Raw genomic sequence first — 18,877 nt, 5'->3', positions numbered from 1 at the left:
ACGTATGCCTGAACATCGATTACCACGACGCTCAATGCTGACTAGTGTTGGGGATGGTTGGAAGAAAGTTAGGGGCGGCCCAACTAAAACGTGGCATCAGTACTTGGAGTCACTAACTTCTAGTCTGAGCCATGTTAGTAGATGCAGACTACTTGATTGGGGTCCGCGTGACTATCGTAACCAATGGTTAAAGACTGGGTGACATGGCTGAGAATCGATCACAATGGCGTAGGTGTATGCACTCTCTGTCTCCCCTTAGACTATGAGATTATAATTATTTCACATTTTTCTTTCTACGAAATACTTCTTTCTTCCTGTACTATATCCTTATATGCAATCTTTCTTTTATATATTACCACCATTGACTTAACCACTCCTATGAATCCGGTGTTCATCTTGCTGTGCTGACGCGGTATGGCAACTTGGACCGATGCATATATGTGCCTGGTCCTACGTTGTAGCTGTCTGACGATCAATGACAAGAATATTTTACTACTTTCGCATTTCTAAGCACGTTCCAAATATTTTAAGACTGAGAGGCGTAACGGCTCCAATTAGTACAGTAGCTCGGTATTTAATTGAAATCGGGCATACCATTGACATTTTCCAATCCTTCAAAATTGTCAGTAGATATAAAAACACAGCGCTTCTCCGGTTTGCCGGAGCAGTAGCGATGAAACAACTCAGACCTAATTTGTGTCCAGAAAATGACATTAATCAACTTATCTCTACTTTAGTAAACTTATAGCGTTTGCTAATATCACGTGGAATTATTATTTTTTATTATCCTTACCACTATTAGTGTTTATTTTGTTATGCGGTCTTCATCAAACTAATTCTTATTTCATATACACTGAAACCATCCTCTTATTCATCGATTTTTTCTCCATTCACTCAATTTTCTAAACTTAGAGAAACTTTAAATATTGTTTAATTATTACATAAACCTGCAGTTTATAATTCTAGACACTTAGTCACCCCACTGCTCTAAATCTTCTATATATACTTTTAAGTGATCCAAAGCTTCTCTAATTATCACACAACCTATTTTATCTGTTTCTGGACTTCGTTTAATTGCTGCCTCACACCCTCATTTTCAAATGACCTCACGCCTGTTCTTGCATATATGTATATATAGTTATCATTAATAATCTTTGCTATTTTAGTTTTCTTCCCGTCTGTAACGTTAATTGTTTCACATTATATCATAACTCAATGTTACATTTTAATACACATCAATGGATGTAAACGGTTGATAAGAAATCATGAAATATAGTGAATTTATATTATTCTGCCTTAATTATTGTTATGGCTTTGTTCGAATTCGTAAAGCACACCAATTTCATGGAACTTTTTTTCAAGTCTATAAAGATGTATTTTTTCTTGTATACTTATAATCTGTCAAGCTGAAAATTTTGTTTACTTACTTTTTCTAAAAGTTTATTCTTAGAAATATTGAATTCTAAACGTTCTCAAGATTTAGAAGAAATTATATTTCATTCGGATGGTTCTTGGTCGGCCCTAGGCGAAGAAATGGCTTCTAATCAATCAGAAAATACTAATGATAATAATACTAATAATAGTAATAGTAGAAATCCATCTGAGCCATCTCCGTGTACTGATTATAATCAATTATATAGTTTACAAGAAAGCCCCTATGCTTCAAGTCACATTACTTCAAATTCAATTAGGTCAGCTACTGATTCAGCTGGTTCTTCATTTGTACCATCATTTAATACTTTGTCTCCTGCTAGTTCAATAAATTCGTTGTCTAATCCAAACAATTCCTATCCTAATACATTATCAATGTCTCCTGCACTTGCTGTACGAGCTGCAGCAATTACACCATTGATAAGGAATGATGTGGACAATATTTCTGCCCCAAATACAACAAAAACTACTTCTACTACTAGTACTACCATTAATACTAATTATCAGGCCTCGGTTACTGTTCAATCTTCACGAGATAAAGAACAAAATCAGTATATATCCCAAGAGGTTTGTTCTCTGTTTATATATGTACTATGACTTATTATTAGTTTACTTTATTGAAGGAGTGATGGGGCGTGGATGGGAAAGATTTCACGCATAATCTGTAATTTTTACTATCTTGCATTGTGAATAACAATTATCAAATCTTGGTAGAGTTTTGTTCTCTGAGCTGGATGGTTTGGTCGTGGAGCTTTCATCGTTCTTCTGAACGACATCATCAGCACAAACTTCAGGTAGAAGTAAAGTGTTCGAATTTCTTCATATGTGTTCCACAGCTTGTTCTGTGCACCTCGATGTTCACTTCTTTGTCTTGGTTGATAAATTTAAGGTCAATAAGAACCAATCAACATCGAGGTGCACAGAACAAGCTGTGGAACACATATGGAGAAATTCGAACACTTTACTTCTACCTGAAGTTTGTGCTGATGATGTCGTTCAGAAGAACGATGAAAGCTCCACGACCAAACCATCCAGCTCAGAGAACAAAACTCCACCAAAATCATCCACCTGAGCTACAAATCTTCTCCACCATCTCAATTATCAAATCTATTTTCATAGTCATAATCTATTGAAATCTATATTTATAAAGTTCACTATTATAATAGACGTGTTTAGTAATAGTGATATTGTGGTGCGTGCTACTTATATTGATATAAATAGTATATGACGCGAGTCAGGAATGTAATGTCCGGCAGCAGAAGATGAGGAAGATCAAGAAAGGAAGAGCGGGAATAGAAAACAATTAGTATGGAAATGCAAGAACAATGAATTTCGAGACAATTATTGAACATTTTGCAAATTAAGTATTATAGTTTGATTTTTCTATTTTACGAAGTAACTCTGTAATTTTGTGCTAAATACGATTCGGCTGTCCTCACCTGTGTTCTCCTTCACTAGAATTAGCATATAAGAAAATAATATTGGACATTTATTAAATTAATTATTTATTTAGAACATTAATTTATCTTTTATTTTTAAATAGATTGAATAAATTTTACAATATATTTAACTTTTAATATATTTTTATTGTTTATTTTTATGGGCTAGAATAAAATCAAAGTTATGTTGGGGTTATTGTCTTCTTCTTCCTCTTCCTCTTCTCCTTCTCCTTCTTCTTCTTCTTCTTCTTCTTCTTCTTCTTCTTCTTCCTCTTCTTCACCGCTATCGTTTTTATGTATAAAGAATTTTTCTCCATTTCATGTTCACAAATCATCTGCACAATTTAACTTTAGTTTAAATGTTTAATGGCTGTTTTTGATTTTTATCCCCCCCCCAAAAAAACATAATTTCAATTATTAATATTCTTCTTTTATTTTGTATATGTGTAAATTGTTCGATTTATGGTAATTTCTTACTACTGATTGATATCATTTAGAGAATCTTTGAAAGATTAGGGATTTGGAAAATGCAAGTGATTTATTAGATTCTTATTCAACACAATAAGTAATATATTGTGCTCGATGTCATGCATTCAACTGTAACAAGGTTATAAGTACAACACACTATTAGAATTTCTGAACAGTCACAAGCAACTAGCTCTCTCAATGATTTCTGGTGTGAAACCGTTCTCTAACCGATATTAGTACGTGATGAAAATTTATTTTGTCCCTATTTTAGTTAATTAAAAATAATAATCTGCTTCTTTTCATTATTATTTTTCTTGATTATTTTTATCAGATTCCCTCCTTCACTATTGACTTAACATTATCTGATGATGAAAATGAACAACAGGGCATAAGTGCTCGAGAAACTGCAAGTAAGCGTATAAGTACAATACATTTTTATTCTGTATAATTTTGTGCATAAATTATAACATCCGGTACCTATTTAAGGAGCTGTGGTGTATGTAATTGAGATACTATCTTTGAGCTGTTGTTGTTGCGCATTAAGTGAAAATCTTCCTGTTTTATCTAGTATGCAATTTAGCCATCACGCTAATTGTTTATGATAACATGGATCGACAATAATATTCGGGATTAACAATCTTAATTAATTATTGCGTCATGGACATGTTTTAATACTACTTTTAATTTAATAACATACTGATATTGGTGATGACCAACAAATAGGGGACTGAGTTTGCGAAACATTTAGGGAAGATGTGTAATCTGTAGTGGCTGGCCCTGTGTCGAGCCCACATTGGTTCTAGTTTCTGAATAGGCCAATTTATTTATTCGTTTTAAACCACATTTTGACCTTGTCACTCATTCGCTTATTAATCCTGGATGTTTTTATGCAAGCGGCGTATGTGTGCATTTCTTATCTTACTCATCACATGTCTAACCTATTTTTGTTTGCTATAAATATGAGTAATGCTTGGTTAAGTTGATTTAGCTCACTCGCCTTTTCCATTGCACTTCATCCTGTTGTGCTTCGCTTTCCGATCAATGATTGTACGAGATATACGTATCCAAAATCCACTCTTGTTTTAATTCCGTTATTCACCAACGCGATTAAACTCGATTATATACTAGGATTGGCGACATGTATATATTTAGATTTCATCAGTCTTTTCGTTTAGGCATTCTCATAAAATTTGCTGAAATTTTTATGATATCATTTACTTTATCGATATACGTATTGCTGATATTATAAATAAGGCTTTTCAGCTATCTGTTTTGAAAATGACATCGTATAAGTTCAATTCCCCTTTTGCTTCTCACATACACTTACCGTAACTTAAAGAGTTCTGGTTTTTGAACGTACTTTTTTTCCGTGGTTTTTATGTTCTTTTTTTAACTACATGTTTCTTTACTGTACGATTATACGGGTTAACTACTTGTTCTGGATACTTGTAAATAGTTCCTCGTGGTTGATAATGCTTAAGTTTCCCATCCTCTATTGAACTTGATCACATAGAGGCAGTTAAGTATTTATCTATTACATTCGTTACATATTTCATTTATAGTTTGTAATTAACTTCTGCACTATTCAAGTGATACATAATAGTTTCATTTTGTTACCGTTCAACCCAATGAACCACGCTATATTTAACTGCATATTATTGTATGAATAGAGTGAATATATTTAGGCAAAATATTTCGAAATACTTAACATAAATTGAAAACCAAGACCCAGGTAAATGAAAATAAATTAACTATGGTTCAGTGAATGACACTATGTTAAAACTAGGAGTTTTCATCTTGATGTTAGTCATATAAAGTCAATGGTTTGTTCTTAATTTTTTGACCAAAATATCGATAAAGATATTTTCAAAAAAATTGTAAGACGATGTTACAAGTGTCCATTGTTATAGGAGCTACCCATTAAAGTATGTTAGAAATGAATTATCATATCCTTCAATAAATTAATTACATTTGTTCGTTTATATCAGTTTAATCTAATTTTAATGTAAATTTTATTCATGCATATATGAACTCCTAAGATATTTACAAATGTAATAGTTGTTTGTAAACATTAACCTATCTCCAATAAAACATTGCATAATTGAATATTATCAATATGAACTTGTTCTATTATCAATTATATTAGGTTTTTATAATTTTTGTTTTACTTATTAGTTTCTGAATTCATTTTTTAGCCAATGGATTTACATCTAAGAATTTTTAATCTTTATATAAATTTACAATGATCATATCATAAGCTTAAGTTGTTTTACAGATTTTGTTTATAGAAGAACACATGATATATTGAGTACTATATTATAGTAACTTCAATTGATCCATGATCTCAACTATTGAAATTACTATAATATCCACAAAAAACCCCTTCCGATATTATATTATATTCAAGATTTGTATTTTGTTTTGTTTACAAAAGTGTTTTTCTTTTCTTTTTTGTTGTTAAATTAAACCTGATTATTTTATTCAATAGAATATCCTATTACATCATAGATCATATAGATGTGTGGTTTTGTAAAGTCAATTAAAAATATTTTGATTGATTTTTTTGTTGAGAAAATTAACAGAGAATTTTGTTACTCATTAATCTTATATTAATATAATAGTCATCGTATTATATTAGATTATTTTCATTAATTTAATATATTTAAATAAATAGAATTAATTAATATTCTATTATTAATAATATAATTCTAAAAAAAGTGATTTGTAAATGAATCTTCTTTTTCATAATCAACGACGAATTTGTCTAGTATTCTAATGAATCTATAAAGATTCGACTATATTTTAATTCATTAGACAACTCAGCGGTTATTAAACTGTTTCAAATTTAAAAATAAGTAACCTATAATTTCGATGTTCATTTAACTATTTTTCTCTCGAAATGTTCCATTGAATTCTTTCATTTACTTCGAAAAAAAACTTTAAAAATAATTGATTTTTTCCTAGGTAGCATTCAAGTTCCTACAAAGGACAATAATTCTTCTTCGCGTCCTATAAATACAGTTACATCGTATTCTTCTTCATCATCATCGTCATCATCATCTTTATCACCGCAATTCCCTCCTAGTGATTTATCTCAATCGTCACATTATTCTGAAAACAATTATCAACATCCATTCTCATTAAATACGAGTAATAAACCGTCTTCAACACCATTATCAAGTACTTCTAACTCTAAAAGTTCTAATCAGTCGAGTTCCATACCTCTTGTTTATTCATCACAACCAAATTCCACACAATCAGTTAGTGTTAGTCAAAATCTTGGAGTCCCTAATGTTTCTGTAACGAATGTCCCTTCAAATCAAAGGCGTTATCCTCCTGTTAGCAGTGAACAGAAACTAGTACAAGGACCGGCTACTAGCATACTTTGTTCTGCTACTAAATCAGATGTTCCTGTTAGTTTACCTTCAATTGGTAAGCTTTGTTTTTATATATCACGTGTAAAACTGGGTTTCAATTGACAAATGTCTTTTCGATATTATACTGACTGTCGAAATATGGACTCCACGTATCCAATCTATTCACTTATTACAGAAGTGAATTAACTTTTTCACTCAAGGGCTGCGCAAACCCAGATACTGTGTCTGTAGGTTTCATATGGAAGATACCGAAATGTTTTTCATTACGCATCGGATAAGTATCATTTATTTTTGAAAATAACCTATAATAGCCAAATTATCAACATTAATTTCATTTCATCAATGGATTATGTGCAGCTAAGATGATCATATTGTTATGAATAACAGAACGGTATTATTATTTTCACTGCAATCTGAGTTATTTACCTGAGAACATCAAGGGATTGTCCGCATTTATTTAGGTGTCTATGTAGGTACTAATTGGAACATTGTTCTTTCTTATTTTTTTAGTCTTCAACATAATTTCATCACACTTTTTATTCATACTTATTTCGGCTATGATCTCTGCAAACAACGTGCGAACCAAAGACTATCAGTATTGATTATTCTAAAAATATCAAGTTAACTTATGGTAGAAACTGGGTCTAAATTTGGTACATTGGCTTACATTTTACTTGTTATTATCATCGCCTCAACGACTGGGTTGATTGACTTTTGTAATGGAATAAAATGATAACATTATTTCGGTCGATAGTTTTTCGTATCAATTTACTATCGATTTCCACCTGGGTGACAGATGTGAACTTAGTGTGTGACGTTTTAAAGTCAATAATTCTGGTGTAAATTCAGCATGGACTTCTTTCAATATGACGAGGGTGAACTTTCGTTTTGGTCTAACGAAGACGTGACTTTATGACTTGTTCGTGGACGTGTTTTTGGAGAGTCGATAAATTTCCATTGCACCAGGCTTTCGTGTTCTTACCTTGCGTCATGTGAATTGCTATGGTTCCCGATTATCTAGTCTAAATGCAGTAAGACTGCGGACCCAAATGAGGCGATACGCACGTAACAGCGATGACACACCAGATATAACAGCGTCGACTCCAGACGTAATAACGACATTAGCACCACAAAAGCTAGATATACGCATATTAGTCTTCAAAATGATTTATTATTTTCCTCACTTTACCTCACAAGTCATATTTCTTTGCAAAGATGTCATATTGATGGTTTTACTAAAATATACCGGCATGCATCATAGGCCTTTTTATTAGCCTTATACTAATAATTAACTATTGTGTTTCCCAGTCACTTCAGCATCATGTGGAGGTAAACGTCCAAGCTCATCAGATTATAATTTTTCATCGTTGAATTTCTATCAATCTGGGACTCAATCTGTAAGTAATAATCATGGGTTACGTTACAGTCCAACCGTTCACACTACATCTGTTTCAAATGAATCCGGTCAGTATTCTTTTCCAATAGCAAAAGTACCTCGGATTGAAATTCCACATAGTCAACATTATGGATCGTCTTCAACGCAATCTCAGGGATCCTATTCTAATAATAATAATAATGGTTATAATAATTCTAGACGGTGTACAAATAGTCCATCTGGCTCAAATTCGTATACATATCATTCCAATATAACTCGACAGATGCCATCTGATGGATATCATAGCAGCAGACTTACGTCGTCAACATTCCATTCAGGTCAATCTTCCGATCATTTTTATCCCAATGAACATACAACAAATACAAGTAGTCGATATACATATTATAATCCTAATGAATCTGGCAGTAATAATAGTAATACTAATCGAACATACTGCTATTATCCATCCTCAAGACATGTTAGTTATCCTACATCCGATTCTGGAACAATTTATCCATATAATAGACAACCATCATCTCATATTCGCAGTCCTTACGAAACTCACCACAGAAATGTAATAGTAAGTTCTACCTTTTTTTGAAATTTAACTGTTTATTCTAGAAAGAAATTTACTCAATTTTTTTCGAATAGTACATTACGGTGGTTGTTTTTGTTACTCTATTTGTAGTGTATAAACCTTTTAAGTTAGCTAAAGGTTTTATCAGTTATTCTAACTTTTTTCACTTAAAATATTTTACTTTAGAACAGAATTATTTATCAGAGATATCTCTTGAATATTTTTTTATTTAGATGTCTGTATTTAATTGTTGTGGATGCAGAGGAATAGACCAATAATTATCATGTTAAGTCCAATGGTGTCCTTGGACTTTAAATGGACATTTTCTATTGGTCGATATCTGTTCACTTGTTGAGTATTGTACAAAATGTTGTTTTCTATTTTATGATACGATGTGGTATGCTTGATTGGTATATAAACAAAGTATGTTTGAAATATAATGACTCATATCTCCGAGTCTGTGGCTTGTGTTCTGGACTCAACTGACTGGGCTAGACAGGGAAGCGCAAACCAATCGAGACTCTAGGACGTCCGTACGTGTTTACGTGTCACTGTCACTGTAATCGATCGATAACACAGGGTAAAAATCTACAGCAACCTAAAGCCATGACATTAATTGTTTTGTTATAAAGGATATAATTTAATTTATCAGTAGTAGTATGTATTCATGCTCATACATTAGTAACATACAATATATTTGTACAATAATTTTTTTATTATTATTCATGTAGAATAACTCTTTGCCAAGAGATACACTTCATCATAATTCACAAATGAGGTCTTCTGATATAACTAATTCAACATATTGTGGTAACTCAGTTGACTCACGTAGAGGATTTCATTGACGTTGCTTTAAAATCGGTAAATTTCATGTGAATAATATGTTTTATTTTAAAAAAATTGTACATTCATCTAATTTTAGTTGTGTTGCATAAGTTTATAATGCTTTCATTTAAATTATAAATATATAAAATATAATTAGGTTTACAAATGGTTATTCCCACCATGTTACAGTACAAGCTATGTAAGTTTTCTGATGAATTTACTTCAACCCATTACTTAACGGAAATTAATTAGGTATTCTATTTAGTTATATAAATGTATTATAGTTAGATTTAGACTGTCGTGGCAGAGTATTGTAACAGTATTCAAAATAAGTTTTTGAAAATGTCGACTGTGTTTTCTGCAATATGTAAATAAAATATTATTTCCTTTGTATAATTCTTAGATGAACATCTGGACACTATATATATATATATATATATATATATATATATATATATATATATATATATATATAGACTGAGAAGTTTCAAAGCTGGGACAGTGATGGATTAAGGCAAGCTTCTGTACTTCTTAACAATACAGCAGAAAATTATTAGAATTTTTAAATGTACATAAAGAAGGGGGTTCGAGATTTATTGTTTCATAAAAAATGAGTACTGCTGTACGATTTCGTTAGTATTCTAAGGCCCCCAGATACTGGGATATCCCAATAAATATCTTTTGCATTTTTCTAGATATTTGAGATTAACAGCCATTTGTTCTGTGAGTCGACTTGTTATCTCCGTTTAAAACATACTTCAAGCTCTAATGAAAATTATTGCTACGGTCTTAGCGTGCATAACGTGTCTCATTTATTTCAGTTATTAAAAGAAAATATATTGGTAAATTATTTGCTTTTCTTATTCATAAATCCATTTGCAACTTCACGATCCTTTATTCATTATTATCATCCACATTTACTGACTCCTAATCTCCCAACGATGTCTTCATTTTGACAGATCTGAGGAAAACGGGCTACTGCCATTTGTATTTATAGTTCGATGCATCGCCTATGAATAAGGCTGGTAAAATTTAATCAGTCTACAACTATGATTTAGGTCTATATGTTTAGTATGAACCCCAATGTATCTACCTCAGTTTATAACGTCGAATAATATCTCTAACCTTCGTTTAATAAATCAGATTCAAACCTTCTTACACAATTATGTACTTGGTTTTATTAACATTCTTGAAATTCATCAAGGTATATACCTGATGTCATCTCATCAATTGAGTGTGCTTAAACTTATAGAGTATGTAAGGTAGATAAAAGCCACATTCATTTCATTTCCTATTATTAACTTAAGAATTAATCGTCAATATTATTGTAGGTTTTCTATGAATGTATTATTATTAACTAATAGTTTTATTAGTGTAACCGCATTTTCTTTTTAGATTTTCCTGATAAAAAAGAAGATAACCGTTTCATTATTTCTGATGAATTCTTCTTTCTCTGTTAATTGAATGTACACATTTTTCAATAATTTACTTTCTTTCTACCTTTTTATCTTAAGCAAAAGATTGATTTGTAAATATCATTCATTTTTGTAGACAATAATAACTCATTGCGCTTATTGCCTTCTCTTTTTAATGTATAACAGAATTTACACAGATTACATTTGCATTTTCTTTTCCATGTTGGTTTTTCTGTAAATGATTTTTATTTTTATGTAGACTACTTAATAAATAAACTGTAACAGGATTATTTATCTATCGTATATATACAGTTAATCTTTCTATTTTCTACTGCCCACTGCTGTGACATTATGTCAACTGACGAAGTTTAGTAAAAAAAGCATGGATAAATCAAAAACTATAGTTTTTTTACTTTTAAATACTTCTTTACTCTGTTATCGACATCATTCGTTTTGATTAGACGGTGTACACTTGAAATTAAGATGAATATGTAGATGTACATATATCTTATCAGCGCTATTTTAAACTTCAACACTCTAATTATGGTACATGTTACATGAAGTTTCCTTATAAAGGGCGCCATATTTATTACCGCATTTTTCTATCAGATTATTGTTCATCTGTTATTAACTAGGCTTATTAAATGACCAACCAATTCATTATATATAGTTTTATTTATCTACCTTGTTGTATAAAATACAGTTATGTCTATTATTATCATTATCATTTTATTCATGTTGTCTCTCTTCAATTTGATTGTAATCAAATCTAAGTGAATGTCTACGTATATTCTCTTGTTTATGTTGAGTTTATAACTATATTCTTTGTAAATGTTTTAAAGTATTAGCGTATTTCAGCTATGTTTATTTAAGGGAAACACGTGATTTGTATAAAAGAGACTTGAACTTGTATAAAACTAGTTTCCTTTTTCTTTCATGTTTCATGCTTGCCGGATTGTTGTTTTCATTGTAAGTTTTTGTGCATGGATAATTTTAATTAATCCACTTCAGTTATATTTAGGTGCGGTTTTCTCATGGATATGTTCACTAAAACGTCTACTGAAATCATTTTGTATTAATCATCAATAAAAATTAGTGATCTATTGCAGCTCTTGGTGTATAAGCGTTTAATTTTCATCATTTTATGCCTCATGTTATGTTTATTTCTACTTAAACATCCAAATTGTTTCATTAGCCTCCACAGTACTTGTAGTTCATTGCTAATTACTTAAACCGGTCACTAAGTTCCGTCAGAATTTAATTATGTAGTCTTTTATGCAGAGGACTGTCAGTCATTATTCTTTGGATCCAAAAAACGTTATACTGTCTCATTATTGTGGTTTGTTAACTATGAATGTTTCATTTGCTGACTGCATTGATGCTCATTTGGAATCCACTGTAAGAAAGTGTGCGTTTATCTGTTTGAAGATTGAGATTTGATGATAAATTTACCAAGAACTAAGGCTTGAAGTGGTTTCATGTCAGAATGGCATTGTAGATTAAGGCTTTAATCGATATCACTAAAGATATGCATTCATCATAAATCCAATCTATAAATCTTTATCCCGAATGTAATTATTTCATCTGTAGACCAACGTTTTTTGCTTTCACCGATAACACGCCTTAACGAGATGACGAGATAACATTAACTCCTGTTGCTATAACATACCTATTCACACAATGATTAGGACTATCAGTTGTAGCAAATGTAACTGAAGAAAATCGAGTTTCATCAGTTTTTTTAAGGGAATCGGGAACGTCCTGCTAACCGAGTTGTCAAAGATACCGTTGTGGTGTGTGCTACTTATATTGTCATAAGTAATATATGACGTTAGTCGTGAACAGAAGGTCTGACAGCAGAGAGACAAGAGGATCGAACAGTAAAGAATGGAAACAGGATGCAATTTGTATAAAAATGTAAGAACAATGAATTCTGAGTCATTTTGAGACAACTGGTTAACATTTTGCAAATTAAGCATTTACTTTGTGATTGTTAGATTTTATTAACAAGTCCTGAAATTGTGTGTTAAGTACATTCGATTGTCCCCACTGGTGTTCTTGTTCACTACACCGTTAGCTAAGATCTCATATTTTCTAGATTTTTACTTATTTGTTAAGTGTTTTCAATAAATTCAAAATAAAGGAATTGCTATGTACCATTGACCGTGTGGTATGTGCTACTTATGTCGATAGATATAAGTAGTATGTAACGCCAGTTGGAAGTGGAAAACATGGCAATAGAAGGCTATGAAGGTTGACTTGAAGAAAATGGAAGCGGAATCATAAAGGAATGGTGAATCAGAAGAATCATACAAAACATGAAGGACAAATGTTGGAAATTTGCAAATGAAGCATTTCATTTATGGTTCTCGTAATTTGCCAAGACTTTCTGTAATTTTGTATTAAAATGCATTTGGTCATCCCCATCTGGATCTTTGTTCATTACAACTGACCTAAGCAGGAAAAATTAACTTATGAAGCCTGTGCATTTTTAACAGCTCGTCCATTTATTTTAGTTCCAAGGAATATGTTAGGAGTTGTAGCAATAACATTCTCTACTAGGTTTACCTTCTGATTCAATATTTTTCTACTAGCCATCTTTCTCTGAACCTATTTACATATCTACATTTAAGAATATTACGTTGTTGTGACGGGCGGTGTCCGCACTTTGATACTAATATACGCGGTGTGCTATGCGCTAACCCCAAAAACTGAATACTTGAGCGGAAAAGTGTATTAGGCTACCGAATAAAATGCCCAAATACTCACTCACAGATATACCACTCTGATCCTTATGAAATCGATCCATTTCTTAGCCAATGATATGGCTATATGGTCCTATGGATAAACGTTTATCAGGAAGTAAACTTTTAATTTACAGTTTATGTTACTTAGGAAAGTAGATACCTACTTCTGTTGAACACGTACGTAGCTAATGTATGTTTTGTCTTATTCAACAGCTAAGATATAAAGTATCAATCATTTTGCACAAAAGTTTATAGATAATACCTTAAAGAGTCCTTTAGACTTGCTATTCATGAGCTCGATTGTGACTGCCAGCCTTAAAGGAAGGTAAAAGAAAACTATTCTATCACAAACCTGATAAGTTGGCAAGCAGAGGAACGCAAGGACATAAGCTGGATAAGTTTTCCGGTTTACTACTGATTCGAACTAACTTAAAAAAGCATATAGGTGTCATTACCAAGGTTTGGTTTGATAATTTCGAATAAATTGAGCATTGGGTTGATTGTTATAAATAAAAATAATATATTTGTAATATCCCAATGAGTAGAAAATTGGATTTTTCTGACGTTTCGTGGCTTAGTGTAAGTCACTTCTTCAGAGAATAAATAACCAAATTACATTAATCCAAGTTTAAATAGTACAACGGAACAATGCAAGAATAATATTTGATCAATCAAAAACAGGTCTGAACAAGTTGATGTCATGTCATTTCTGTCAAGGTGATTCATAAGTGATAAGTATGTAAATTTGTGTGTGTATGTATGTGTGCATTGTTTAAGAATGAACACTTGTGTGACCTATATGGTAAGAAAGGATAGAGTTTAAATTTGTAATATGAAAGTGTGAAATTGTAAATACGATCAGACTGAATGGTTAGGATAGATGGTCCAAGTAGGATGTATGGTAAGGCCTTCTTTTCTATTGAGAAGTAGGATTAAGCATTATATGGAACGCCTCGGCTACCCTCCTTTCTTTGTAGTTAGAAAAGCCTTTTTGCAATATTTTGATATTTTTAAAATTGATTTGGTGGTTGTTGAAAATGGCATGAACTGCTATTGCCGATTTAATTTGAAGTTGGTTCAATTCTACCGGATTGTTAGGAGGTTTCTTTGTGTACCTAATATGTTCTTTGGCTCTAGTCACGATTTCGCGGGATGACTCTCCAATATAATAGGCATCACAATCGATACAACCTAATTTGTAGACGCAGTTCTGTGTGGACATGAAAGGGATTTTTCTTTCAGGCGAACTAAAGTATTACGTAGTGTGTTCGTTGTTTTGTAATACACTTTAATTCTGTGATGTTTTAAGATTCTTTGAATTTCTTCTGTTGTGTCATGACGGTATGGTAGGACTACAGTGCCAATCCAAGACATTTCATTCGAATCATTATTATAATGTAATAAACTGTTTTGTTTTAATATGCTTCTAATAATCTTCATAGGAAAATTATTAAATTGTAAGATGCTAATTATATTCATTTGTTCTTTTTGTTTGTCTTCCTCTGATGTGATGATCTTGTTAGCTCTTCTAAAAGATTTAAGGCTAGCGAGATCTTAGCACTGAAAGGATGTGCTGAATGGAAGTCAATATAACGATTTGAATGCGTCGGCTTTCGCTAAATGGATAGGTTTAGACTTCCATTTGGATTTCTTTTTACTAAGCAATCCAAGAATGGTAGCCCACCATGTGCATTTTCATTTTCATTCGTGAATTTGATGTGCGATGAAAGTGTATTAATTCGTTTTGAAAAAGATCTTAGATGAGTCTTTTTATAACAACAAATGTATCGTCTACATATCTAAGCCAAATTCGTGGTATAATGTTGTGGGCGAAGATATTTGATTCTATGTATGCCATAAAAAGGTTGGCTACAATCGGGGACACGGGGATCCCATCGCTACACCGTTAGTTTGTTTGAATAAAATACCGTTAAAAGTAAAAAGCGTTGAATTTAAGCAAAGTTTTAAGGATTTCATGGTTAGACTGATGCTCAACGGACATCTGTCAGGAAGAGTATTGTCGTTCTCAAGTAAACCACTAATGAATTCTAGCATTTATCAATGGGAACACTTGTGTATAAAGAAACGACATCAAAGCTTACCATGATTTCATTCTTCTCGATGATTAATCCGGATAATTTTGATTTAAAGTCATATGTGTCTTTAATTATATTATGTAAGTTGAGTTGTAATGGTTTTAATATATTGCTTAAATATTTCGATAGTGCATATGTTGGGGTGTTTGTGAAGTCTACTATTGGTCTTAAAGGAATATCTGGTTTATGAATTTTTGGTAAGCTATAAAACCGTGAGACATTACATGATTTGGGATGCAAAGCAAACCAAAGCGAGACCCCAATGATTGGTTTTAGCTCGTTCAGAAGTTGATTTGTTTCTAATTTGACTTTATTCTTAATCGTTAGAGAAGTTTTGGGATTGATCTTTTCATAAGGTCCCGTCGAGAGATGTTCAAGAGCTTTATTAATATAATCTGTTTTATTCATGATTACTGTTGTGTTGCCTTTGTCGGCTTTTGTGATGATAATCGTTTTGTCTTTTTTAAGTGAATTCAGAGCCTTCAATTCTTCTTTTGAAATGTTTGGGGTAATGTGTTTTTGTTTCGTCAGAATATGGGATGTCTTTTGACGTAGTAAATGCGACTCTTTTTCCGGTAGTTGTGCGATCATTGGTTCTGTAATCGGAGCGATTTCAAGAGTGCTAAGTGGTTTTCTGTGTAAATTGAAGTTTAATCCCTTCTCTAGTAGAGTGATTTCGTGACTGTTTAAGTTTCTGTTAGAGAGATTATGAACTGTTCTTAGATCATTCAAATTGTATTTTATTGTTGATGTTTTCTTATCTTTCTTCTTTTCTTTGATGTTTTCGAATTTTTTAATTTGTCGGTGTTTCGAGGAATTTAAATAGTGGAGTTCTCTTTCTATAAACAGGTTGGATATCGTGGTTTGTAATTCGATCGGGATTAAAAGCTTCAGTAAATCATCAAGGTTTTTGATTCGTTCACGATATTTTTCTAGTAAATGTGTGCATTTGTGAATGCGTTCTCGTAAGAATATTCGAGACGCGTGTTGCGAAGTCTGGATAGATCTCCAGGACCGTTCTGGAGGTTTTATAACAAGAGATTTAGGGATAATGTTGTCTTGTAAACATCGTTCATTAAATATTCTGTGATTGTACCAATTGCATTTACACTTGGATAATTTGATCCGGTTATTAATGAGTTTGTAGATGTCATTACCAAGGTTTGGTTTGATAATTTCGAATAAATTGAGCATTGGGTTGATTGTTATAAATAAAAATAATATATTTGTAATATCCCAATGAGTAGAAAATTGGATTTTTCTGACGTTTCGTGGCTTAGTGTAAGTCACTTCTTCAGAGAATAAATAACCAAATTACATTAATCCAAGTTTAAATAGTACAACGGAACAATGCAAGAATAATATTTGATCAATCAAAAACAGGTCTGAACAAGTTGATGTCATGTCATTTCTGTCAAGGTGATTCATAAGTGATAAGTATGTAAATTTGTGTGTGTATGTATGTGTGCATTGTTTAAGAATGAACACTTGTGTGACCTATATGGTAAGAAAGGATAGAGTTTAAATTTGTAATATGAAAGTGTGAAATTGTAAATACGATCAGACTGAATGGTTAGGATAGATGGTCCAAGTAGGATGTATGGTAAGGCCTTCTTTTCTATTGAGAAGTAGGATTAAGCATTATATGGAACGCCTCGGCTACCCTCCTTTCTTTGTAGTTAGAAAAGCCTTTTTGCAATATTTTGATATTTTTAAAATTGATTTGGTGGTTGTTGAAAATGGCATGAACTGCTATTGCCGATTTAATTTGAAGTTGGTTCAATTCTACCGGATTGTTAGGAGGTTTCTTTGTGTACCTAATATGTTCTTTGGCTCTAGTCACGATTTCGCGGGATGACTCTCCAATATAATAGGCATCACAATCGATACAACCTAATTTGTAGACGCAGTTCTGTGTGGACATGAAAGGGATTTTTCTTTCAGGCGAACTAAAGTATTACGTAGTGTGTTCGTTGTTTTGTAATACACTTTAATTCTGTGATGTTTTAAGATTCTTTGAATTTCTTCTGTTGTGTCATGACGGTATGGTAGGACTACAGTGCCAATCCAAGACATTTCATTCGAATCATTATTATAATGTAATAAACTGTTTTGTTTTAATATGCTTCTAATAATCTTCATAGGAAAATTATTAAATTGTAAGATGCTAATTATATTCATTTGTTCTTTTTGTTTGTCTTCCTCTGATGTGATGATCTTGTTAGCTCTTCTAAAAGATTTAAGGCTAGCGAGATCTTAGCACTGAAAGGATGTGCTGAATGGAAGTCAATATAACGATTTGAATGCGTCGGCTTTCGCTAAATGGATAGGTTTAGACTTCCATTTGGATTTCTTTTACTAAGCAATCCAAGAATGGTAGCCCACCATGTGCATTTTCATTTTCATTCGTGAATTTGATGTGCGATGAAAGTGTATTAATTCGTTTTGAAAAAGATCTTAGATGAGTCTTTTTATAACAACAAATGTATCGTCTACATATCTAAGCCAAATTCGTGGTATAATGTTGTGGGCGAAGATATTTGATTCTATGTATGCCATAAAAGGTTGGCTACAATCGGGGACACGGGGATCCCATCGCTACACCGTTAGTTTGTTTGAATAAAATACCGTTAAAAGTAAAAAGCGTTGAATTTAAGCAAAGTTTTAAGGATTTCATGGTTAGACTGATGCTCAACGGACATCTGTCAGGAAGAGTATTGTCGTTCTCAAGTAAACCACTAATGAATTCTAGCATTTATCAATGGGAACACTTGTGTATAAAGAAACGACATCAAAGCTTACCATGATTTCATTCTTCTCGATGATTAATCCGGATAATTTTGATTTAAAGTCATATGTGTCTTTAATTATATTATGTAAGTTGAGTTGTAATGGTTTTAATATATTGCTTAAATATTTCGATAGTGCATATGTTGGGGTGTTTGTGAAGTCTACTATTGGTCTTAAAGGAATATCTGGTTTATGAATTTTGGTAAGCCATAAAACCGTGAGACATTACATGATTTGGGATGCAAAGCAAACCAAAGCGAGACCCCAATGATTGGTTTTAGCTCGTTCAGAAGTTGATTTGTTTCTAATTTGACTTTATTCTTAATCGTTAGAGAAG

The 18,877-nt window shown here is 32.0% G+C and overlaps 1 protein-coding gene across 1 annotated transcript in view; it reads left to right on the top strand.

Annotated features, from left to right (window-relative positions):
* PIAS2 (E3 SUMO-protein ligase pias2) overlaps nt 1–13,956 on the top strand; it is a 28,329-nt gene extending 14,373 nt beyond the window's left edge. Inside the window, exons 8-13 of the mRNA XM_051209596.1 lie at nt 1,440–1,998; nt 3,670–3,748; nt 6,303–6,770; nt 8,024–8,670; nt 9,399–9,528; nt 10,888–13,956. Coding sequence (XP_051075052.1) covers nt 1,440–1,998; nt 3,670–3,748; nt 6,303–6,770; nt 8,024–8,670; nt 9,399–9,512 — 1,867 coding nt within the window. The 3' untranslated portion in view covers nt 9,513–9,528; nt 10,888–13,956. The remainder of the gene's footprint in view (nt 1–1,439; nt 1,999–3,669; nt 3,749–6,302; nt 6,771–8,023; nt 8,671–9,398; nt 9,529–10,887) is intronic.
* The last annotated feature ends 4,921 nt before the right edge of the window (nt 13,957–18,877 follow it).

Source organism: Schistosoma haematobium, chromosome 1 (assembly GCF_000699445.3).
Source record: "Schistosoma haematobium chromosome 1, whole genome shotgun sequence".
In the NCBI taxonomy this organism is placed as follows: domain Eukaryota; kingdom Metazoa; phylum Platyhelminthes; class Trematoda; order Strigeidida; family Schistosomatidae; genus Schistosoma; species Schistosoma haematobium.
This window is presented reverse-complemented; position numbering and strand designations above follow the sequence as displayed.